General features: G+C 33.5%; 1 protein-coding gene across 1 annotated transcript in view; it reads right to left on the bottom strand.

Moving 5' to 3' along the window:
* Positions 1 to 9,548: 9,548 nt before the first annotated feature.
* LOC115876428 overlaps positions 9,549 to 25,911 on the bottom strand; it is a 32,693-nt gene continuing 16,330 nt past the window's right edge. Inside the window, exons 4-6 of the mRNA XM_030892202.1 lie at positions 16,924 to 17,010; positions 14,417 to 14,523; positions 9,549 to 10,180 (exon numbers count right to left, since the gene is read on the bottom strand). Of these exons, the coding sequence (XP_030748062.1) occupies positions 10,142 to 10,180; positions 14,417 to 14,523; positions 16,924 to 17,010 (233 nt within the window). The 3' untranslated portion in view covers positions 9,549 to 10,141. The remainder of the gene's footprint in view (positions 10,181 to 14,416; positions 14,524 to 16,923; positions 17,011 to 25,911) is intronic.

Genomic DNA, 25,911 nt, shown 5'->3' with positions numbered 1-25,911 from the left:
TGGGAAAACAGACGACTTTGGCGTGATGTCGATAAGGATTTTCGAAACCGACTACAAGAAACTGTCCTCACAATGTCACAATATTCGTTTATCAAAAAGTGTTGTTCGTATTATCGCTCTATCGCCGCCTGAAATTTTAAATAGACGTTCCAAAATTGCATAACACGAAAAGTTTATTTTGGCAACATCTCGAAGCAATTCAACCAGACGAACCACCTCCTCAACATTACCGACAATATCGTCATTACGTCGCCATTGTGATTCACGCGAAAGCAGTACCGCCACCGGGAGTGGCTAAATCGTTTATCGCAAAACCCGGATCAGAAGAGAATGTCGGGCAATACGGTATGATTTAATTGTAACCACAAAGGGAACCGCACTTATCTCCGTAGATAACAAAACTCAAATGTTCATATTTTGATACGATCGTAAACAATCAAACAGCCGCGGCGCACGTGAACAATAATAATAATTACCGAACTAAATACTTATTCAGTTCATGTGGTCTGTGTCAACTGGTTATTTATTGTAATTTCAAAGCAACAGTATGCTGAACGGAGCATGGGCCATTCTTTATTGTGTTCATGTTTATCAATTAAAATAATTATACGATTTACAATCCAAAAACTTCCTAGTTTTAGCTTGTAAGTTCATGTTCTCAGTATTTTTCTTTAAGAGTAATTTTTTGTATATTCAATAAAAAAAAAAAAAAATACCAAATAAAATATTTTTTTTTTTTTAAATAAAATGATTTTAATTAGAGAAAAAATTATTCATATTGAAGCCCCGTAAGTAGACATATCATAAAAGGAAATACTACCGTACCATTAACAAATCGCAGATTTTCATGCTTCATATTTAAGTTAGCTCGCGTATTTAATTGAAATGAACATTTTCATTGTGCCAAACAAAAATTCAATAAAATCAGGAGACCTTTATGCATTGCCCAGGCCTAACATTTTGCCATCGTTACTTTTCATTACTTCATTTGTTTTACCGTAGCTTTTCAGATACCTGATATTCATCACATACGGGCACCAATACTATTACTGTGTCAAGACAATTGCTTCTCCCAAAGTCACAAGTCACGCAATCATATTATTATTTGTCAACATATACGTCCCTCATTTCGCAGACGGTACGTGTTCATATAACGACACCTGTATTGTTCCAGGAAGACGTTACCAGAAAGCATCTTCAAAATATAGAAAGTTTGAAGACCAAAAAAAAGTTATTATCGTTGTACGAATACATTATCGATTTTGTTTCGGGAGAAATAAACGTCGTTTTACATGAAGTATATGACTAAATGTTTTATCATTACTTAACATTTTCAGAAATGTTAGTCAATTTCAACACACAAAGTTTAGCCTAAATTGACTTCACCGGCAGCAAAGTCTACGTTGCCCATCATACATTGTGGCCACAGTTCGATCCAAAAGTTATACATATATATCGTAATAATATTGAATATTGCCTTTAACATACCTTTGCTTTAAAAGGGAACACCAGTATATTGCTCGACATTCAATTGAATATCACTTTCAAAATAGCTGGTTTGAAGATACTACTAATACATCTGACCCGAGCAGAGATTCATTGATGGTATCTATGGTGATATGTCACTAACATACGTCTAGTTTAGTTCAATCTCAACGACTGAAGTCATTTGTCAGTTAAAATAAAAATTTGAAATGCAGTCCGAGGATCCGAGCCTATTAGTACCATTGCTAAGAAACCATATACAGTTCGTCTGCTCGATCTCTGTCTATGAAAGAAATTTAAAAAAAAAAAAAATGTTACCTGCATTTATTAAAAACAGAATTATAAATAAGCTTTACGATTATTAATGCATTTTTTAAATAGAATTGGACTGTTGCCTTTTTATTATTATTTTTGAATATAATAATGTTTATTATATCTTTAAAATTGTTAAAAAACAAAATAAAAATATCACTAATTTTCACCAACTAACAAGAGAATTTCGGTTTCATTGCACTGAATTTTTTGCCAGTCTAGTCGACCGGACGAAAAATAGGCCCCGTCTATTAATATGAATGCGCAGTGCGCATCACCAATTAATAGAATATTTAAAAAATAAAGTATAAAGTCTTAGTTCAATTTTCATGGGGACACGTTAAAACAAAACTGACCGTCGTTAATGCAAGTGAGAAATAGGCTGTTGAATTCGGCATGCTCAAAATAAAGATCCTTTTGAAAGACAATCATTTCATTCAAAGTTAGGCAGAAGCATTTTGAGTATTTCACCAGTTAATTTCGTTCCATATCATAGGCTTGCTGACCAGTTATATCACTGCAATACTCAAAATATGTTTTAAACATGCATCTTTTATTACCTTCGAGTATTTTACTCATATCTTTTACCTCACAATTAACAAAGCAGTATATATCATCTACAATACACCTAGATCTTTCAAATAATAATGACGCAAAATCACAAAAAAATTGAAATATCTATTTTTTTTTTTTTTAATTTACTTTTATTTAAATCGTAGAAACTTACTGGATATTCCATTTAATAGTGTAACTTGCTCTTAAAAGCGACCAATGTTCAAAATTCCTTGTCCTCAACTCGTATAACTTTTCGTCAAATTCAGCAATTGTGTGAATCATTTCTATTATATCTATATTCTATCTACAAATTATAATATTATTAATTAAAATTAGTTAATAATATCGAAATTGTAATTTAGTATAGGTATTAATAAAATATATAAAAAAAAAAATCTTTATATATTTTGTAATCCTCTTTCTCCCAGAACCGGAAAATCAATTATCATATAGGCGTTCCATTAGAAAACATAACCTGACTCTGAAAAACTCTTTGTGACACTCGTACAATCTCTATATACTTATAAAATTATACAACAATACACATGCCAAAATTACCTGACATAAACCACCGTCTCCCGGTTTCTGCGGCATGAGAGTTACCCCAGCATGTTTTTATAGGCTATAGTGAAGCTTTCACAATTTCTACTGGTTATCACAAAAAGAAAAGTAAAGAGGTAGAGTAATATAATAAAGAATATACCAGAACTTCATCAATATGTCTGTTGATTTGCTGTGTAGCTGCTTGTTCGTTATTTTTTAACAGACTTCGTTCAAAAGAGAGCGGTAACTAACAAGACTGTCAATTACTCTTGTCCATTGTTGCCGATCATTTTTCGATAACAGCGTCTTCCTCATAGGCGCAAAATAGTATTATTCGCGCCGACACCAGCCATTCACATATTATAACCTTTGCCTTTGGTTGTCTAAATGGTTCAAATTTCGGTCGCTAACTAAAGTTAGCTAATATAATGCCCACCAATCGGCCTCTGGGTATCAGCGCTCGATCGGCGTTAGCGAGATATTGAATGAATAGCGTCACGGGGAGTTTACCGCGTACCTTATCACGTGGTTACGATATGCGCGAATCAAATCTTAACGCCCGTTAATCGATGGCCTTTGCGGATCGAAGGAATAAGCGCCGTTTCTAACAACGTTTGTTAACTGGCGTAACTTTGTTCGCTGAAGGAACCGTTTAGAAGTGCCGACAGATCGGTATTATGTTCAATAAATATCGCTTCAAATGCCGAACATGCATCGCAACAGTTCGTCATCAAAGCGAACACGCCGCGATGAATCGATGCCGTTACCGAACATAGTATCATCAGTTGTTATCGTTTCTGAAACACGAACAAAGTCGCGTATTCCTTGCCGTATTTGGCGACGTTTAGGTCATGTTTGAATTGTTTTGAATTATTACTTTAGTTTTATTAGGTATTCGATTGTTTGCGGTTGGGATTGTCACAGCGGCCCGTGTTATCCTCCAATAGTTGGGTAACCTAAAGAGGTTTACTTACAAAGTTTGTTGTTGTCGTCAACCATCGGCAGACGCCGAACAATGCTAACTGAAATAAGCACCAGTTCCTTAATACCTAGTAAACAGCGAATTTCCTCAAAGATTAAATCAAAGTTATGGACGCGACGCGAATGCATTTTCCTCGATCCGGATAACCGTTAGTATCGTTGACTATTCGGTTTTATTTATTACGCCGTTTATTGTTATTTTGTCAGCGAAAGCCATTAGTAAAGCACAGGAAATTGACTGTTTAACATCGTCAGAAAAACAATAATTTTTTTTTTTTTTTTTTCAAAATTTTTATCCGTATACATATAGTATTTAATTTGTGATATTGCATTAATGCGGATAAGTTCACTATTGAAACCGTCGCATAATAACGACCATTTCATTCTTTTGCACGCAGTTCTTTCACTATCTTTCGTCTGTCGAGGGACTTATGACCGCGCACCTGAATACATCTTTAGAAGCTCTACTTGTACGCTTATAATCGAATAATCACAAAAATTAAATTATATAAAAATATTTAGTCATTCGTACGAATATTCATTGTCTATTAACACACCGAAAGTATTTAGTGGCTTAATATAAATAAAGAACAACCGGTCAATTTCTACCCGCTCCAAGAAAACATAATTCGCATAGGGGAATCTTTCACGTTAACACTTTCTGAACAGTTTTACGAGTATTAACCATTTCACTGAACAATATTCATCTCCGGGTTAGGCAAAGCGGGTACGACAAAAAGAGATATTACTGTACAAAAAACGCAAATGGGCAAATGTTAATATCAATGGAAATCAGATTATGACATATGATTATTACGACGACAATGAAAGTTGGTTTCATAACAATACCGAATTTCTAAAATCATTTAAAATTGTGTTGAAATATGCGCAACCATAAATATCAATCAGGGATAGAGCAACGTCCTGTGTTAAATCGAACATGATGTCAAAACTGGAGAACTACTCTTCACTGACAGCCGACATGCGACATGATGAAGCTACTACCGTCATTACGAAATCGTACTGTATTTTTCTTTTCATAATAGTAAAAATACTCTATTCTCATATATTTATTTTGAAATATTTTTTTTATTTACTAAATAAACATAAAATATAGTAGGATTACCAATAATAATTGTTAATTTTTTTTTATTATTTTTATTAAGTTAAGGTATAAGATGACTTCACACAATTTCCGTGTCAAACATTAGTTTATTCGCAGCAGATGTCTCTCGGCGATCGGTAAAAATGGGGATCGAATAGTGGAACATGAAAACGGGAGCCTTTGAGCACTTTATATTTAAAACCCCGGAAATAGTCGAATATACTGTTTAAAAGCGTCCATTATTCCCAGAGACCTGGCTTATAAATCGAAAAGAAGGAAAAAGAGACTTTAGTCGGATAACATAACCAGACAGTCCGATCGTATTGCGCCGACAAGTCATATCGATAGTCGGAGATAACTAATGTCATTGCGTTGCACGATCTACCTGTCGTAAATTGTTTCATTTCAAAATCGCCGATCAAAAAGATTATAACACCATTTTCAGTATCTGCAAACAGCGTTTGCGCTTCATCACTCATTTCATATACGTATCTGTACACGTAATATACATTTTATACTATTACCTTACATTTGTAGCCAGTCGAAATATTACCGAACTTCAAAACAACGGAATGAATTAGCGGCGTCGAATATTCGAATTAGTTCTAACGTATTCGAATCTTCGAAATCGAAATCGTCAATTTAACCGTGAGTTAGATAATAGTTAAAATAATGCCAAACTTCCACCAGGCGGCCGATACTAAACGTCAGAGAATGACAAGAAATTCGACTAACGATGTTTCCGGATTTTCCTGATTACCGTCTTCAGCGCGGGTCTCTTTGACGCGCATGCGCAGTAGCGGTCCTTCTATCCTGATTGAACGGTTCGATAAGCGCAGCATATGTCGCGATGTTGACATGCCAACCATGGCGTTGGGATTATCATCGGCGTTTCGGTAACGGACGGACATAGAAATCCCTACGTACTATAGGTCAATTGATTGGCTTCCCCACTGTTTTGTAGGAGAATAATTTCATTTAGGTTTGATGAGTTGTTCAAACCACGATCAAAAGAATAATCCTAGATATTTGACAGTTCGTCAATAGTTGTCGTCGATTTTCAATACTATCCTTTTCCTTACGGCCCGTATTTCATTATGAGCACCGCGATAACCGTCAACACATTGAAAATCATTCTTCATCGGAAATTCAAAGATGTTTATAAACAATATTAACATGAATAAAGCGATTTTATTATTGCGAAAATCGTTCAGATTCAAGAGTTTATCCCCATATCCCGTTTTAAATGGTTCATTTGCTTAATATCTGCCGGGTCACTATCGTATGATTTATCGGACGTTGCACAGTTCAATATTCTCGAACAGTCAGGGTGCGTTGGGCGATTAAGTAAATTTCAAGGCATCGATGCGTTGGTAAAATATGACGAGTAGTTCAAATGAATATTCCGCATTTACCGATAAGAATACGATATTGTTGCAAGTTCGAATAGCCTCACCAAACATTTGTTTTCTCTTTGATTAATGTCCTTGTTTCGACAGTCCGTGTTGGTTTCTTTCCATCATCGGTAATTTCATTGCCCACATTTAAACGATGTATTCTGCAGTCAGCGGCGTTTTTGCTCTTCATCCGTGTTTACTTTCCATCATCGAATGCCGTCGTTTATTGTCCTCGTCTGGAAGTTTGGTGCTTTCTCTGAAGGAATAGTATTTATGTCGTTTTCGCTCGAAACGTTAAATAACCTCCGTTTTCGTTGATTTGTTCCAACAATAAAACTTCCAAATCCGTATGATTTCTTGCATCTTCTTCGATTCGCAGTTGAAGCTTATTATACCTTGTCAAATTCGAAGATTCTTTAGATTTCTGTTAGGTAATAACCGATCAACCATTAACCACTTCCTCGATTTAATCAATACTTCTTCGGTATGTAATTTGTTGATGAGGTATGAGTTAATAATATCAATAGACTAACAGAGAATTAGAATGACAACTTCATCTGACAGTTATCTTTTACCTGACTGGTGCTCATAAGTAAATACAGCGTCATAAGAAAGGAGAAGAGTGAAAGAAACAGATAACTGCAACGGACTGGTTCCAGTATCTGTGTTGAATGGGTTTTATCACTTAAATATCGTTTCAATAATTAGAATTATTGTACTATTACGGATCCGATGGACATTGGTATGAGCTAGTGATTGTCGTAGGTCTGCTATCATTGAGATGGGCATTGTTGTTTTCTCGTTTGGTTTCAGACCATACTCGCCGGTCTCATGACCGATCAGCAATGCTGTTCATACATTTCATTTCCTTTTGATTTCTAGTAAGTAGCCCCATGGACGCCCGTTATCAAGATCACTGGTTAGGGTTTTGCCCAGCGGCTCACATACTATCTCAATGAACTCTTGACCTCGCCGGACCAACATACAGACCGACCCTACAGCCACCGAGCCCCTTGCCTTTAAAAACATGATTAAAAAACGGCGTCACGATAACTTATGACACGAAAACCGGTAATGCAACACACAACAGGAACATCATCACACTCAAAAAGCCGGACCGGACGCCGCTCTTTCGACTCATGTATGGTCTCATAGACAAGTACTTACGACACCTACAACAAAATCCACCTGTTCTGTTTCAATTCCCCATAAACATGATAATAAAAATCATGAACAACCGTATTTCATTATTGGCTATTAGACATCATTTCGATGTCTAGCTCTACCATTGCCGTCATACTCATGGCAGCTGACCGCAATACTCAGATCCCATTTCAGTGCCACCACGTACGATGCATTAAAATGCCATACTATTTTGTACATTACTTTCATGCTTGTACCAAAAATAAAATGCATTTGTCTTCCCTGTAGCCTTGAAATATACTGTGTCTGCAGCAACATGCCCCATCACAAACAAATCCTAGCTCTTTGGCGTACCCTTACTTACTCTCATATTTCATTTCATAATATATTATTTTTTTTTTTTTTTTTTTTTTTTACCAAAAAATATCAACCCTAATGCCATTCCCTCCGTTTTTCATCCAATACTAATATATAAAACTCTTTATGACTGACATACTGATTAATCACGATCCTGCTCAAACCACTCAACGTAAGAAGCTCAATTTTGGCATACAGGTCGATTCTAGGGTGTAGAAGTTCGATAAGAAGGGATTTTTCGAAATTCCAGTTCCAAGAGAGTCAAACCACCTCTCAAATATTACAATATTTTATTTAAAAACGGTCAAGTTTCCGAAAAACGCTTTCTAAACACGTATATTTTATTTTGTTTTTTTACATATTTTAAGATTTTTAAAAATGCATACAGCATGTTTCGAAAATTCTGGTCATTGATTAATCACGATTCCTGCTTAAAGCGCTTGACGCTGATTTTTGAAAAAACAGGATTGACTTTAGGTTTAGAGGTTCGATAAAAATATATATTATAAAAAAAAAAAAAAAAAGAAACTATCCCTCAAATATTAAAATATTTTTTATTTAAAAACCGGTGAGTTTTTCGGAAAAACTCTTAAACACGTATATTTTATTTTGTTGTTTTACCGGCGTGAAGATAGCCACGGTTTTCCATCCACAGTTTCAGAAAAATCCCAACCATAGTAAACATATGGCAACGACGCTTTTCGTCCGATTTCAGCCATATCCACGGTTTTCAAATGAAACGCTCCCATTTAAAATATATCTAGAGCGACACTTTTCTGCTGTTTATTATTAATAAAGATTTAGAAGAATTATATAATAAGTTAATAGAAATGGTCAGAGTTTATATTTATATAAATGAACAATTATTTATGAGAGATATATAGATTTAACTTTAAAAACCCTCTTAAAAATTTAAATTCTATCTAGTTCTTAGCAAAATTCGATACTAATTTATTAAAGGTTGTGCCAATATGTTTACTATGGTTGGGATTTTTCTAAAACCGTGGATGGAAAACCGTGGCTATCTTCACGCCGGTAAAACCACAAAATAAAATATACGTGTTTAAGAGTTTTTCCGAAAAACTCACCGGTTTTTAAATAAAAAATATTTTAATATTTGAGGGATAGTTTCACCCCCTTAGAATTCGAGTTTCGAAAAATCCCTTCTTATCGAACCTCTAAACCCTAAAGTCAATCTGTTTTTTTCAAAAATCAGCTTTTTACGTCAAGCGCTTTAAGCAGGATCGTGATTAATCAATGACCAGAATTTTCGAAACATCCTGTATACATTTTTAAAAAATTTTAAAATATGTAAAAAAACAAAATAAAATATACGTGTTTAAGCGTTTTTTCGGAAACTTGACCGTTTTTTAAATAAAAAATATTGTAATATTTGAGGTGTGGTTTGACTCTCTTGGAACTGGAATTTCGAAAAATCCCTTCTTATCGAACTTCTACACCCTAGAATCAACCTGTATTACGTTGAGTGGTTTGAGCACGATCGTGATTAATCAGTATGTCAGTCACTTAAGGATTTTATATATTAGTATTAGATAAAGAAAAAAAAACAGAGGAATAACATAAATTTTACAGGGTGTTATAAAATTTAGACCTTATCTACAACTAAACTAATATAATATAAATAAAAATATAAAGGAAATAAATAAAAGTACATAAAACTAAGATTTATTTATGACTAGAGCATATTTTCTGAACACAATATATCCCTAAAACTACAAGGGGAAAACAAATACATTTTATTTTTAATACAAACATAAAAATATCTTACAAAATAATATAACATTTAATACATCATACATGCATTGCTTTAAATAAGTCTAGTATTACAGTCTTCTGTCTATAAAATATAACGATAATGGTAAAAACTAGAACATCAAGAGAAAATGATATCTAATAATAATAATACAGTTATTCCTTAATTTTTAATATCATATTTATTGAAATTAAACAAAACAAGTAGATTTTGTTATAGAAGTATCATAGAAATACTTATATCTATGAACCATATGATCCAAAAAAAAAACGGCGTCCAGTTAGCTTTGGAAATTAACATCGATGATATTCCCTATATTATAATGTTACATGCAATTTTCATGTCATAGCCATCGCTGACGCCGTTTTTTTTTATTCATATTTTAAAACAAGGAAGCTCAGTGGCGTATGCACGGGAGTCGGTCACAACATGTTAGTCCAACGAGAGTTCAAAAGATCATGAGATAAATGTGTAAGCCACTGAGCAAACCTAACCAATAATCTTGTCTTTGAGCATCCATAGAGCTACCTAGAAATAAAAAAAATAAATATTATAAACAACGTATGCAATCAGTCATAAGACCGCTTGAGTATGGTGCAAATTAGACAAAAAAATAATAAATTATTATCTGTGGTAATAGTTGCAGTAATGTACCCTAGCTCATACCGGGTGTTGCATCGTTGAGCGGGACATAGGAAATCCCATGTAAATTTTAATGGGGTCAATTATTGGCTTCCCTAATTATTTTAGAGAATAATTCTATTTAGGTTTATGGAAGAGCACTAAAACCCACATTCAAAAGAATAACTTTAGATACTTTTGATTAGTCCGTTTACGAGTTATCGCCGATTTCTTTTTAAATATTTCTCCTTTCTTATGGCCTTGTATTTACTTATGAGCACCAGTCAAGGTAAAAGATAACTGTCAAATGAAGTTGTCATTTCAGAAATTTATCTATTTAGTGCTTTATTATTATTATTAAAAACTCATACCTACATCGAAAATATTAGCCATGAATTACACTACCGAAGAAAAAGTATTGATGATTAAATGGTATTATCAAGGAAATAGTTATGAAAAGTTGTCGGACATGATACCTGGAAAATCTACAATCGCAAGGAATATCCAGAGATTTGAGCCAAAGGTACCCTAATAAATAACTGCAGATGTGAAGCAAGGCAGGAACAAAGAGAAGATGCAAGAAATGATACCGACTTGGAAGTTTTATTGTGCGTGGAAGAGAACGATGGAAAGATCAGCACAAGAAAACTTGGAGGATGACAGCGTTTCGAATTTTGAAACGACATAAATACTATTCCTTCAAATATGAAAAGCACCAAGAGCTACGAGATGGGGACGAAATACGGCGGCAGGCGTTTTGTTTTGATATGATGGAAAGAGCAAACACGGATAGGGAATTTTTAAAAAACATATGTTTCACTGACGAATGCATGTTTACCTTAAATAATGAACCCAATGTTCAAAATTATCGATATTGGAACAAAGAAAACCAACACAGGTTTGTCGAAACAAGGACACAATATCCACAGAAAGTAAATGTTTGGGCAGGGATATTCGGACACAATATTATCGGGCCATTATTTCTTACGCGAAATTTAAATGCAGAATATTATTTGGAACTACTCGAAAATCATATTTTACCTGCTTTACATGATGCCGCTAGGGAAAACCAGGAAGTTTGGTACCAAATGGATGGCTCCCCGGCACATAGTACCCTGGCTGTTCGGGAATATTTAGACAATAGTTTTAACGGAAACGTTATTGGCTTAAATCATACAGTAAATTGGCCAGCAAGGTCTCCTGATATTTCGCCAAATGATTTCTTTCTCTGGGGCCATTTAAAAAACAGGATATACAAGGATAAAAAATACCCAAATCTAGACGATTTAAAAAATGCTAATGAAAATAAAAATGCTCCTTTAATTCATATTAATTTGTATTTATAAATACATCTTTAAGATTTCCGATGTAGGAATGAGTTTTCAATAATAATAAAGCACTAAATAGGTAAATTTCTGAAATGACAACTTCATTTGACAGTTATCTTTTACCTTGACTGGTGCTCATAAGTAAATACAGGGCCATAAGAAAGGAGAAATATTTTTAAAAAAATCGGCGATAACTCGTAAATGAGCTAATCAAAAATATCTAAAGTTATTCTTTTTAATGTGGGTTTTAGTGCTCTTCAATAAACCTAAATAGAATTATTCTCTAAAATAATTAGGGAAGCCAATAATTGACCCCATTAAAATTTACATGGGATTTCCTATGTCCCGTCCGACGATGCAAGACCCGGTATAGTATTTTTAATACCCATTTAGAATAACACCATCCTTATTTATTATTAATAAATCAGTTGAAACAGAAAATTACCAACAAAAATGAATGTCGATAACTAATTTTTTAGATGTCACGTTTTTGAAGTTATGTCAAATTTTAATTTCATGTTAATGTCATAACGCAAAATAAGATATAAAATGCGATATTCTGATAAATCCAAAAAACGTCTGCTTAACGTAGTAAACTATTTTCACACAAAAGGATTTAGGATCTCGATTTAAGGCAATTCAAAAAGTTTCCGAAGCACTAAAAGTAAAAGTTCCAGTTTTTCATGCGGATTCAGATGGTTCAAGAAGCCGCATACGTTAAGTTACTAAAACGGCTGGTACCTCTAAATAGGTATTAAAAATACTATATATACTTACGTGGATAAATCAACGCCATAAGTTTAGCATTAAAAAGTATGTCTCCAACATCACGACATGCCATTTTCAAACCTTCTTTATTGCACTTATGAAACGTTCAATAGGTTTATCTTTCTCGAGGATCTTACTTTGCGCATGCGCATTAAGAGTTGCACGTATTTCCAAAATAAACACAATTTTAAACGGTTTAGAAAGTACAAATTATACATTGTTATGGAAACCAACTTTTATTGTCATCATATTGTCACAATCATATGTCATAATCTGATTTCCATTGTGTAACGACGCTTGTTTTTTGCGTTTTTTAATTTAAAATTTTATTAATATCTCTTTTTTTTTGTCGACCGCTTTTATATAGCCAAGGATGCAAGTGTGTTCAGTGAGAAACTGTTCAGTTGGACTTTTTAAATACTCGTAAAAATGACTAGAAAGTGTTTAGAGTGTGAAAGTTCTAATACAAAAGTCCCCGAATTATGTTTTCATAGGCAAGTAAAGTATTCAGTTGTTCTTTTATTTATATTAAGCCACATTCATACTTTCTGGTGTGATTTCATAAGAATATTGATATTCGTACGGAGTGGCTAAATGTATTTTTTATATAATTTAATTTTTGTGACGGTAAACATTCAATTTATTGTTCAATTATAAGCATATTACAAATTAAATTTCTAAAATTAATGTTCAAATTTGGCGCGCGGACCATAGGTCCTCGACAAGGATAGATAGAGTAGAAGAACCGCGTGTGCAACAAAAAAAGAAGATAAATGGAAGTCGTTGATATGTTTGCGACAGTTTCAATAGTGACTTACTTATCCACGTAAGTATATAATATCACAAATTAGGTATCCTATAAGTATACAGATAAAAATTTTGTCCCTAATTCGTGGTACGAAAATTATTGTTTTTTATGACGATGTGCAAACGAGTCAAATTTCCTGTGCGCAAAAATAAACTCGCGTAAAATAACAATAAACAGCGTAATAGAGAGATATCGCTAAACCGAATAGCGTGCGTGGACGTTAATAAGGCCAGGTTTTATTTCTTTTACGTGAGGTGGTATTTATATAACTCTCTTCATTTATAGTTATCGGATCGGAAAGAATTCTGTTCACGTCGCGTCCGCTATTTAACTTTAACCTAACTTTGAATTTAAATCTTTGAAATTGTTTTGTTTACTAGGTATTTTAAAATTAAAGGGCTAAAGTGCTTATTTCCAGTGCTTTATTGTTCAACGTCTGCCAGTGGGTTTAGGGCAACAAGCAACAAATTCTCTTAGAAGGGCTAAGTCGTCATCTGCTGTAAACCTAAGCCTCTTTATAGGTTCTTTAATATTGGAAGAGGTGGAATCCATATTTTGAGCCATATTTATTTAATTAAAACTAATCCCAGCTACTTAAATATCAGATTACCTAATAAAACTAAAGTAATAATTCAAAACAATTCAAACATAACCTAAAATAAAATCTCGCCGGCCGGCCCAGGTTGTAAATACCCGCACATGCCCATTTAAGCAATTTTTAAACGCTATTTAGAAATAGCGCTTGGTGTAATTGATCCGCAAATTACGTCAGGCGGTAACGTTATTAGCGGGTGTTGCGTTAAAAATTGACTCGCGCATATCGTAACCATGATAAGGTACGCGTAAATACTGCATGACGCTATTCGATTTTCCGATATCTCTCTAATAACTGTGCCGGTCAGGCTCTGTGCACAATTTTAGAGACCATAAGTGGGCGTGCTATGTGCGCAAACTAGTTACCTAACTAGTGCCCGATTCCGAAAATTTGAACCACGAACAACAATAAAGAAAAAACAAAGTTTATAATCTGTATAATCTGTGATAATATGATCTAGGTAATGTACAAACTAAAATACTATTTTTGCGCCTACTGGGAAAGGTTACGCTGTTATCATGTGATCAAAAAAAAATGATCAACGTAATCATCAATGGACAAAATTGTTAACAGTCTTTGTTTGTTAGTTTTATCTATTTTTGGGCAGAATCTGTTAAAAATATGGAAGCAAGCAGACTACTTACAGCAAATCCAACAGATATTATTGAAGTAAAGTTCTGGTATGGTGCTGTACTGTAGTACTCTCCACCTCTTTTGCTTTCTGTGATGTAGTAGAAGTTGTAAGCTTCACCTATGTCATATAAAAACATATACAGGGTGGCGCCTCTCATACGCCGCAAAAGCTCCAAGGAGAACGGTAGTTTATATCAAAATGAAATTTTGGCCGCATATGTAGGTTAACTGAAAGCATTTTATAAAAATATATAGAATTATACAGGGTGTCCCCAAAAAAAGTTACAAGTCAAAGTTGTGTTTTTTCTAATGGAACACCCTATATATTAATTGATTTTCGGATTCTAGGAAAAAAATAAAGGTGAGTTTAATTAAAGAAGCATATACCTAAAATATAAGGATTTTGAGATATTTCACATTTTGTGAAAATGAACAGTAAATTTTAAATTTCGATAACAGCTAACTAAATTTTAGTTGACCTTGTATAGTCTGATATTTAATTACAGTAACCATTGTATGTCCATCCAAATTGAAATTTGACCCGAAAAGTTATACAGGGTGAGACAAAATTAATATGGAACATTAGTCACTTTTAAAAGCAAATTACTCCTGTATTTTCATTGGAACACCCAGTATATTATTCCTGTGTTCAATGGGGAATTTATATATCTTCAAAATATTATTAAGGTTGCCTACCCCTCAGCCAAAGATTTTCCTAGATATTTTAATTTTCATGATTTTGCGTCAGTAAATCTTTATTATTTGAAAAAAAATCTAGGTGGCTGTGTGATATGGGTGATATATACCTTTTGTTAATTTAACAAAAATTAAAGATTGTAGAGTAAAATACTCAAGGGTAATAAAAAGATACATGTTTAAAACATATTTTAATTATTACAGAATTAAAACTAGATATAAACCTATAATTATGCGACAAAAATTAGCTAAATGAAATCAAATGCTCAAAATGCTTCCTTTCCTGTTACCTAACTGAATAAAATGATTGTCTTTTCAAAAGGATCTTTTCATTTTAAAAGGCATATTGTGCGGAATTCTACCTCGAAAAGCAGCTACAATAATTTCTCGCACGTTGGCGACACTAGTTGGTCGAGTTTTGTAAACACTGTTTTTAACATGTCCCCATAGAAAAACAGACTAGATAGAATCAGGAGCATTTAAGTATTCTATTAATTGGTGAATGCACACTGCATTCACCAACTAATAGACAGGGCCTATTTTTCATCCGGTCGGGCCCTAAGGCCCAAGCAAAAATTCGGGCCTTCTTTTCCAATAAAATTCAAAAATTCTCTTGTTAGTTTGGGTTAAAGAAATTAAACAATTATTTTTATTTTTATTTTTTTAATAATTTTAAAAGATAAATAAACATTATTATATTCAACAAAATAAATAATAAAAAAACAACGATTAATTCTAATTTAAAAAAATGCATTAATTATATCAATCTAAAGCTTATTTTATAAAATTCTGTTTTCCTTATCATGCAGAGGTAACTGTTTTTTTTTTCTCTGCTATGTAAATTTACATTTGAAATTATGAATATTTTACAACCCTTTAACGGGCCCCCAGACCACTGGGCCCAAGGCCCGGGCCTTATGGACCTTATGGTAAAATAGGCCCTGCTAATAGAATCAGATCAATTCTCTATAATGTAGGATGAGTTTGCATTTTCGGCAAATTTCTGAGAATTTTTTTTATTTTAACTGACACAAAATGATAACTAGTCGTTAGAGTTAGACTAAACTAGACAGCTATGTTGAAGTAACGTCAGACATATCACAGCCACCTAGATTTTATCAAATAATAAAGATCTACTCAGATCAAATCATGTAAATGAAAATATCTAGGAAAATCTTTGTTTGAGGGGTAGGCAACCTTAATAGTATTTTGAAGAGACATGAATTCTCAATTGAATATCGGAATAATATACTGGGTGTTCCATTTAAAACAAAAGAGTAACATGTTTTTAAAGGCGACCAATGTTCAATATTCATTTTGTCTCACCTTGTATAACTTTTTGGATCAAGTTTTAATTTGATTAAAAGTACAATAGTTAGTTTAACTACATATTAGGCTATACCGGGTAAATTCCAATTTAGGTAGCTTTTATTGTAATTTAAAAATTATTCTTTATTTCTAGAAAATATTAAATAATATGTCAAAAACCTTACATTTTAGTCATATACTTCTCATATATAAAACTGACGTTTATTTTTCTCCCAGAATTCGAAAATCAATTAATATATAGAGTGGTCCATTACAAAAAACACAACTTTGATATGTAACTTTTTTGGGGCACACCCTGTATAACTCTCTATATTTTTAAAAGATGCTCTGAATTAACCTACATATGCTCACAAAATTTAATTTCAATACAAACTGTCGTTCTCCTTGGAGCCTCTGCGGCGTATGAGAGGCGCCACCCTGTACAAGTTTTTACAAAATGAGGGAGTTTTTGTAAATAATATGTTAATAAATAATAATAAATTACGTGACTTACCTTGTGCTAGGAGAAGCAACAATGTAACTACAAACAATAAAATTGTAGTGCCACCCATGTCTTGTAGTGATGTTCTATCAAAGGTATCTGAAAAAAATACAGGAAAACAAATAAATAATAAAAAATGCTTGATAGCAAAAATGTTATAAACAAACTTGAAAGAAAATGCATACAATTCTCCTAATTTTACTAAAGATTTTTTGTTTAGCTTTTAATGAAAAATGTTCATTTCAATTCATACACGAGCTAACTAAATATAAACGCATAAAATCTGCAATTTGTTAATAAATATTTACATTAGTATATTTCCTTTTACATTATATCTACTTACAGAATAATATAGATAATTTTTCTTTGTTTTTAACAAAGGGTTTATTAACGTACACTGGCCTGTTTGAAAAGATTTTCTAAATATTTTATTCAGTATCTGTTTTACTATGTTTTGTTTACCAAAACCCGCTAGAATCAACTGAACTGTGTGTTACTGTAATTTAAAAATAGGAGAACACTATGAACTACAGCTTTCAAATGTAAACAATTAAATTAATTGTGAATGCATCAGTGCTATCAGTAGGTATTTTAAATTAATGTGGGCTACTATAATTTTAATAGAGATATGTAATTATTATCTCCGTTATCTGATATTAGTAGCCCAGCATACTGTTTTGTAACTTTCACTTTTGGTCAAGACGAATTGTAATTCTATTAAAATTTATCTATGTCTTAGTTGGCACAAGATTTTTATGAAACTGAATAAAGTATAGATATATATTATTAATTATTATTATTGTTCTACGTGCACCGCACGTGACTTTGTGTGTTGTTTACAATCATGTATCTAAAAATATGAACATTTAGCCAAGGTTTTTGTTATCTACAGGATTTTTGGAGATATTAAGTGCAGTTCCTTTGTAGTTTTTTAATTAAATCCTTGAATAAACGCCTTGCTATACATGTGCCCCTGTCTGGTACTCCAGTGGACATTCTGCTTTCCCTGATCCAGGGTTTTATTGCAGTACCGGTCATACATTTAGCTACTCCCAGTACTGGCTAATTTTCGCTTTCGTTCGCGTTGAATTAATCATTTGTAATGGTGAGCACGAGAAAAAACAATATGGCGATATTATTATATAACTCGGTAATATTTGAGAGGTAGTTTCATCTAGTTGGAATTTAACTTTCGAAAAATCCGTTTGCCAAAAATAAGCTTTTCGTGGTTAAGAAATTACCCAATTTTTGGAACATCCTGTATGATTTTTTTAAAAATTTCAAAATATGTAAAAAAAACAAATAAATTATGCTTGTCCAAGCGTTTTCCCGAAAGACTAACCTTTTTTTAAATAACAAATATTGTAATATTTGAGGGATAGTTTCACCACCTTAGAATTCGAGTTTCGAAAAATCCCTTCTTATCGAACCTCTACACCCTAAAGTCAATCTGTTTTCCAAAAATCAGCTTTTTACGTCAAGCGCTTTAAGCAGGATCGTGATTAAACAATGACCAGATTTTTCGATTTACGCCCTGTATATATTTTTAAAAAATCTTAAAATATGTAAAAAACAAAATAAAATATACGTGTTTAAGCGTTTTTTCGGAAACTTGACCGTTTTTTAAATAAAAAATATTGTAATATTTGAGGGGTGGTTTCACCCTCTTGGAACTGGAATTTCGAAAAATCCCTTCTTATCGAACCTCTACACCCTAGAATCAATCTGTATGCCAAAATTGAGCTTCTTACGTTGAGTGGTTTGAGCAGGATCGTGATTAATCAGTATGTCAGTCACTTAAGGATTTTATATATTAGTATAGATATACAGGATGGTCGGCAGCATATTCCGCAGATAAAGATAAATAAAAAACTTCGTGTAAATGTATAAGTTTCATACTTATTTTGATTTTGTTCAAATAATTTCTGAAGTAACGTCAATATTTGGATGAAAATTGGTGCCTGGAAGTTTTTTGACATGAGAAATTTTGTTTTTGATGTCAATATGACTCCTATTTGTAGGTGGCGTCACCTACATGTGTTTTGAAGAGTAATAACTTTTCGTCCGTACCTGTATAAAACTATTATATTTTTAAATACATTTAAATCATTTTCCTAATACCTAATATATTTTTGGCCAGACAGTGAAAAAATATATGGGACTGGCACTTTCACAAATGGAAAATGAATTGGATAAAGGAAAATCGTTTTAAAATATACACATACACACACTCAAGCCTGCATACATAATGTTTGTTGTTTTGGACTTTGAACCTTGAAAATTATTCGTTTTTTTTTCTTCTCATTTTGTTTTGTTGGTTTTTGGTGGAAAATCAAACGGGGACAAGGTTTTGTTTATCCGTTTTATAAAATCAAGCTTGTAAATTGTTATCTCGTTTAGATTTGGGATTTTTCCGATGTTTTTCACTCAATAAAAAATGTTTTAATGAAAAATTCATGATGTATGTTGGAAAATATTGCAGAAGCATTGAGACACACATTACGATATACAGGGTGGTCCGAACTGTATTCCGGAAACTTCCACAGCATAATATGACTCCTGCGTGTAGAGGGCGCCACCTACATATTTTTTAACTGGTTTGAAGAGTAATAACTTTTTGTCTGTACCTGTATAAAACTACTGAGTAAGAAAATATATATTCAAGACATTTTTTACGTAAAAAAAAAGTCTCTTGGTAAAAATCGCTACGAATAATGGTTCTCGAGATATTTGGAATCGAAATTATCAATACCTCTCATCATTGATATAAATTAATTACTGCTAAAATTGTTTCTCGAATCTCAAATTCCAAAAGGGTGAAAACGCCTATTTTCTCAAATATTACAAAATTTATTTGTTATTTAAAAACGATTAGTCTTTCGGGAAAACGCTTGGATGCGCATAATTTATTTTGTTTTTTACATATTTTGAAATTGTGTTCCAAAAAGTTGGGTAATTCATTAACCACGATTCTGCTTAAACTGCTTGACGTAAAAAGCTTATTTTTGGCAAACGGATATTTCGAGTCAAATTCCAACGAGATGAAACTACCCCTCAAATATTACCAAGGTATATAATAATATCGCCATATTGTTTTTTCTCATGCTGACATAATTGTGAGAAAATTTTATCCAGTTTGTATGTTAATGGAAATTATTGCTTTGCTTTATCATCACCATTACAAATGATTAATTCGATGCGAACGAAGTCGCTGGTACACGCTAGTATGTTTATAAAAACAAAAACAGCACTGAACTGTCTGATTGAACAGAACGAAGTGAAAACTTAACATTTAAGGTTATGGTTCAATACAGTTGCAAAAAGGTAGTGGCTCGACGTCCTACCAACGTAAGAAAAAGGAAATCTAAACAACGTTGGAATTAGTAAAACAGACCACGTTTGCATAACGTTGGAATAGGTCCTGAAAGTGACGTCGGAAAACTCTTTATTGCCCAACATTGTAACTACGTTGTCCGAATCACTTAAAGATCACTTCAGCAAAAAAGGTTAGAAGACAACGTTGTTTAAAATCCTAATTCACAGAAATACAAAACTATAATAATGTGGCGTCTAAGTCGCGTTTTATCCTAAATTGGGATAATTATGGTAAAAATATTATTTTTATGATTTAGTTAGAGACATATCCAGATGTGGTCGCAAGTCGTGAAAATGCTACTTGGGACGTAAAAGAAAACAAAACAAAAGTATTTAAGTGTGGAGGATGTTTGAAGATCATAATTATTGAAACACTTTAACCACAACTCTGTAACTCGTTACCCAAGGCAAAAAAGTTAAACGCAAACAACTTTACTGATAAATGTATTGTTTCTACTTTGAAAAATACTAATGGGCCTTAAAATTAAAGAAGTTTTAAAAAATTTCTTGAATTTTTTTTTTAGTAAAATGAGAATAATTTATTCGCAGTCGAAAAAAAAAGTTTCCGCGTGTTGTTTAGGGTCAAATATTTCAAGTTAATGTATTCAAAAAGCAGGAATTGCTATTTTAGGAACGAAACATTTTCTTATTCAACAACATGGCGGCTTTCACTTTGCTGTTTTGGAGATTAAGATGGAGTAGTTCGAGTAGTCGCATACTGGACTAATAAAGTCGGAGTTCAGCCTTAACAGGTAGTATACTAGTCACAAGATTGCCTAATATAGTCATCCTAGAGTCTAGCTTGTGCCGCCCTCTATATTCTAAATAAACAAGGGAGTGGATAAAGTATCGGTAATATGTCGATGTATATTTAAATTTAGTTTTATACGTGCCTTTCTTACGTCCCATTTTAATTAAGTTTTTTTTTTAACAAAAACAGCACTGAACTGTCTGACTGAACAGAACAATGAAGTGAAAATTAAAGATTTAAGGTTATGGTTCAATACAGTTGCAAAAAGGTAGTGGCTCGACGTCCTACCAACGTAAGAATAAGGAAAACTAAACAACGTTAGAATTAGTAAAACAGACGACGTTTGCATAACGTTGGAATAAGTCCTGAAAGTGACGTCGGAAAACTCGTTATTGCCCAACATTGTAACTACATTGTCCGAATCACCTAAAGATCATTTAACCAAAAAAGGTTACAAGACAACGTTTATTCGACGTCGCAAAAGCTTTTACTTTGTTGTAGTACTAGTTCAACGTCGGCACAACGTTACAAAAACGTTTACATTTATTTTAATACCCAAGGTACGGAGCTAACTATTTTTTGTAACTAATCCAACGTTGTGTTTAGTACACATGTGGTCGCAAGTCGTGAAAATGCTACTTGGGACATTTTTTACGTAAAAATGTATATTTTTTCACTCGGTAGTTTTATACAGGTACGGACGAAAAGTTATTACTCTTCAAAACAGTTAAAACACATATAGGTGGCGCCCCCTAGAAATAAGAGTCATATTGACATCACAGTCAAATTTCTCATGTCATAAAACTCACAAAAGACACCAATTTTCATCCAAATATTTAGATTACTTCGGAAATTATTTGAAAAAAAATCGAAATAAAAATGAAACTTCTACACCCTGTATCTCCGAAACTAAGCACCTCAGGACATACGTTTATACGAACTTTTTTACTTACTTTTATCTGGAGAATGTGCTGCCGATTTTTTTCGGAATACAGTTCGGACCACCCTGTATATTCAAATTTGTATCACCTACTTCTATTTTGGTTATATAATCCATATCAAAACCTGACCCATATTTTTATAACCACTAGATTTTTACTAAATTCGTTCAATTTTTCTAAAAATTTTTTTTTGGAAAACCGTTCCGTCCCTTTTTTTGAAAAACTGGTCATAATGTTAAAAACACCTTTAAAATACTTTTCATGCATATGTCACAATTATTCCCTTACCTGTGGATAATCCAAAAAGCGCCAACCTCACTTTTATAGAGAAAAAAATGAGAAAAAATCCACTGGGGCAGCATGCACCATACAAAATTACATTTTCAGTGGTCAGAGAATGCTTGACCGTTCGAAATGGTTCGAAATAGGCCGGCTGTATAGACGTAAAACTACGGCTACCTTTCCCACGTAATCATTGCCGATGACTTGGGCTTTCGAACGAGATGAACACATTGAAATTAAATTTGAATTTTGAACGGACGCCGGCTCGCGAAGACACCACTGGCGTGGCGCAGGTTTCATGCGCCAACGGTCGATACCTGAACAGATATTAATTTTATTTTAGTCTAAAATCAATGTATCGTGACGCGGTGAAACGTGAATATACTCAATGTTTTTAAAATCTGTCTCATTACAAAAATAAATTTTGTTACGTTGGCTATGGCGTAATCTTGTGTTGTTGCTAAGCGATTAACCAATATATAAATACTATATGATTGAATAAATACTACATTAAAATATATTTTAGAAGTAACCACAAACGTGTTTAGCAGATCGACTAACTACACACATGGCCAAAATTATTGCATATAACAATATTTTTAATTTATTTTAGACCTAATATGATCCTTTTTATATTTTTGGACATATTTTGTGTATATCCTGCAGAAATACTTAAGCTGCTAGATGAAAGAGGCATTACAGCATTACATAAAGTATTCAATATTATATATGAGACAGGTCACTACCCCAAACAGTGGTTGCGTTCTACTTTTATACCCCTGCCTAAGAAGACCAATGCCAGAAAGTGTGAAGATCACAGACTTATCAGCCTGATGAGCCATACCCAAGCAACATTTGGACGTCGGGACAACGTTGTGTCACGCGACCAAACGTCGGGGCGCAACGTCGGTACAACCTCGTGCCAACCCTAGTCTGCACTAGTTTGGAGAATAATTTTTGGGTCGAAACGACGTTGGATACCGACGTTGGCTAGAAGCCTAATTTAGTACAAACTGCAACGTTGTTTAAAATCCTAATTTACAGAAATACAAAACTAATATGGCGTCTAAGTCGCGTTTTATCCTAAATTGGGATAATTATAGTAAAAATATTATATTTATAATTTAGTTAGAGACATATGTCAGATGGCAGTGAAGGAAAACAAAACAAAAGTATTTAAGTGTGGAGGATGTTTGAAGATCATAATTATTGAAACACTTTAACCGACTCTGTAACTCGTTACCCAAGGTAAAAAGTTAAACGCAAACAACTTTATTGATAAATGTATTGTTTCTACTTTAAAAAATACTAATGGGCCTTGAAATTAAAGAAGTTTTAAAAATTTTCTTGAATTTTTTTTTTAGTAAAATGAGAATAATTTATTCGCATTCGAAAAAATTGTTTCCGCGTATTTTTTAGGGTCAAATATTTCAAGTTAATGTATTCAAAAAGCAGGAATTGCTATTTTAAGAACGAAACATTTTCTTATTTAACAACATGGCGGCTTTAACTTTGTTGTTTTGGAGATTAAGATGGAGTAGTTCGAGTAGTCGCATACTGGACTAATAAAGTCGCAGTTCGGCCTTAACAGGTAGTATACTAGTCGCAAGATTGCCTAATTTAGTCATTCTAGAGTCTAGCTTGTGCCGCCCTCTATAATCTAAATAAACGAGGAAGTGTCGGTAATATATGTCGATGTATATTTAAATTTAGTTTTATATGTACCTTTCTTATGTCCCATTTTAATTAAGTTTTTTTTTTATAAAAACAAAAACAGCACTGAACTGTCTGACTGAACAGAACAATGAATTGAAAATTTAAGATTTAAGGTTATGGTTCAATACAGTTGCAAAAAGGTAGTGACTCGACGTCCTACCAACGTAAGAATAAGGAAATCTAAACAACGTTGGAATTAGTAAAACAGACGACGTTTGCATAACGTTGGAATAGGTCCTGCAACTGACGTCGGAAAACTCTATATTGTCCAACGTTGTAACTACGTTGTCCGAATCACCTAAAGATCACTTAAGCAAAAAAGGTTACAAGACAACGTTTATTCGACGTCGCAGAAGCTTCTACTTTGCTGTAGTACTAGTTTACAGTTGAGGGTTGGAACCTTTGGTGTTAAACAGCAATAAAATGATCAATATTATCACCAACATACTTTTTGTTTTTGACGCGCAGCTTACTGTTCATACACTTATCAGCAGATGATTATAAACTGAAATAGAATCAGTTTATAATCATCTGCTGATGATGCTAACATGGTTAGCGAAACGCGCGTCCAGTGTAAAAGTAAAAGTGTTTTGGTGTATTGTGGTGATTTAGTGTTTTTATTTTGCTGTAGTACTAGTCCAACGTCGGCACAACGTTATAAAAACGTTTAAATTTATTTTAATACCGAAGGTAGGGAGGTTGTAACTAATCCAACGTTGTGTTTAGTAAACATGTGGTCGCAAGTCGTGAAAATGCTACTTGGGTACCCTAAAAATATTTCTGAAAATAATACACCAGAGAATTTACAAAAAATGTGAAAGGGACATAAGCGATTCGCAAATGGGGTTCAGACAAGAGTTAGGCACCAGGGAAGCGATAGTTGCAACACAGGTGCTTGTCCAGAACTGCTACGATCAGAGAAAGGATGTGTGCCTGTGTTTCATAGACTACGAAAAGGCATTCGATCGCGTATAGCACCACAAATTAATGCAGCTCCTGAAAACACTAGATATAGATCATAAAGACATCCAATGCATTGGGAAGTTATACTGGAACCAAACAGCACAAATAAAATTGTCCAATACCATGTCCAATCCCATACAAGTTAGAAGGGGGGTGCGACAGGGTTGCGTGCTGTCTCCACTCCTATTTAATTTATACTCAGAAGGGCCGTTTCCAAGAGGCTCTGGAGGACGTGGAAATGGGGGTCAAAGTTAACGGAGTGTGGATTAATAACATCCGCTACACCGACGATACGGTCTTGATTGCAGATAATATACACGATCTGCAACAACTGGTCAGCAAGATAGGAGAACAGAGCAAAGCAATGGGTTTAAACATCAACATCAAGAAAACCAAATTTATGATTATATCCAGAAACCCAGATGTGTTTATAAACTCCATCCTAAAATTTAACTCAAGGCCCATAGAAAGAGTAGATAAATATAAGTACTTGGGCATCTGGCTCTCCGAAGATTGGGCATCAGACAAGGAAATTAAATATTGCACCGAACAAGCTGGGCAGGCATTCTTGAGGTTTCGAAAAGTACTTGTCTGTTCTGATTTTGACCTTAGCCTTAGATTAAGATTCGTAAAGTGTTATGTGTGGTCGGTGCTCCTTTATGGTATGGAAGGTTGGACATTGAAAGCAGCTACCATCAACAAATTGGAGCTTTTGAGATGGGGCCATATCGCAGAATCCTGAAGATACCTTGGACGACTAGATTGACAAATGAGGAAGTTCTCAGACGCGTTGACAAAGAGCGTGAATTATTTGAATTGATTAAAAAGAAAAAGACCGCATACCTGGGACACATAATGCGAAACCCCAATATCAATTCTTGCATTTGTTGATAGAAGGCAAGATCGATGGCCGGAGGGGTATCGGAAGGAAGAAAATGTCTTGGCTGAGGAATATTAGACAGTGGACAGAGC

This window comes from Sitophilus oryzae, unplaced genomic scaffold (genome assembly GCF_002938485.1).
Source record: "Sitophilus oryzae breed Bouriz unplaced genomic scaffold, Soryzae_2.0 scaffold_1436_pilon_pilon, whole genome shotgun sequence".
Classification (NCBI taxonomy): Eukaryota; Metazoa; Arthropoda; class Insecta; order Coleoptera; family Curculionidae; genus Sitophilus; species Sitophilus oryzae.
This window is presented reverse-complemented; position numbering and strand designations above follow the sequence as displayed.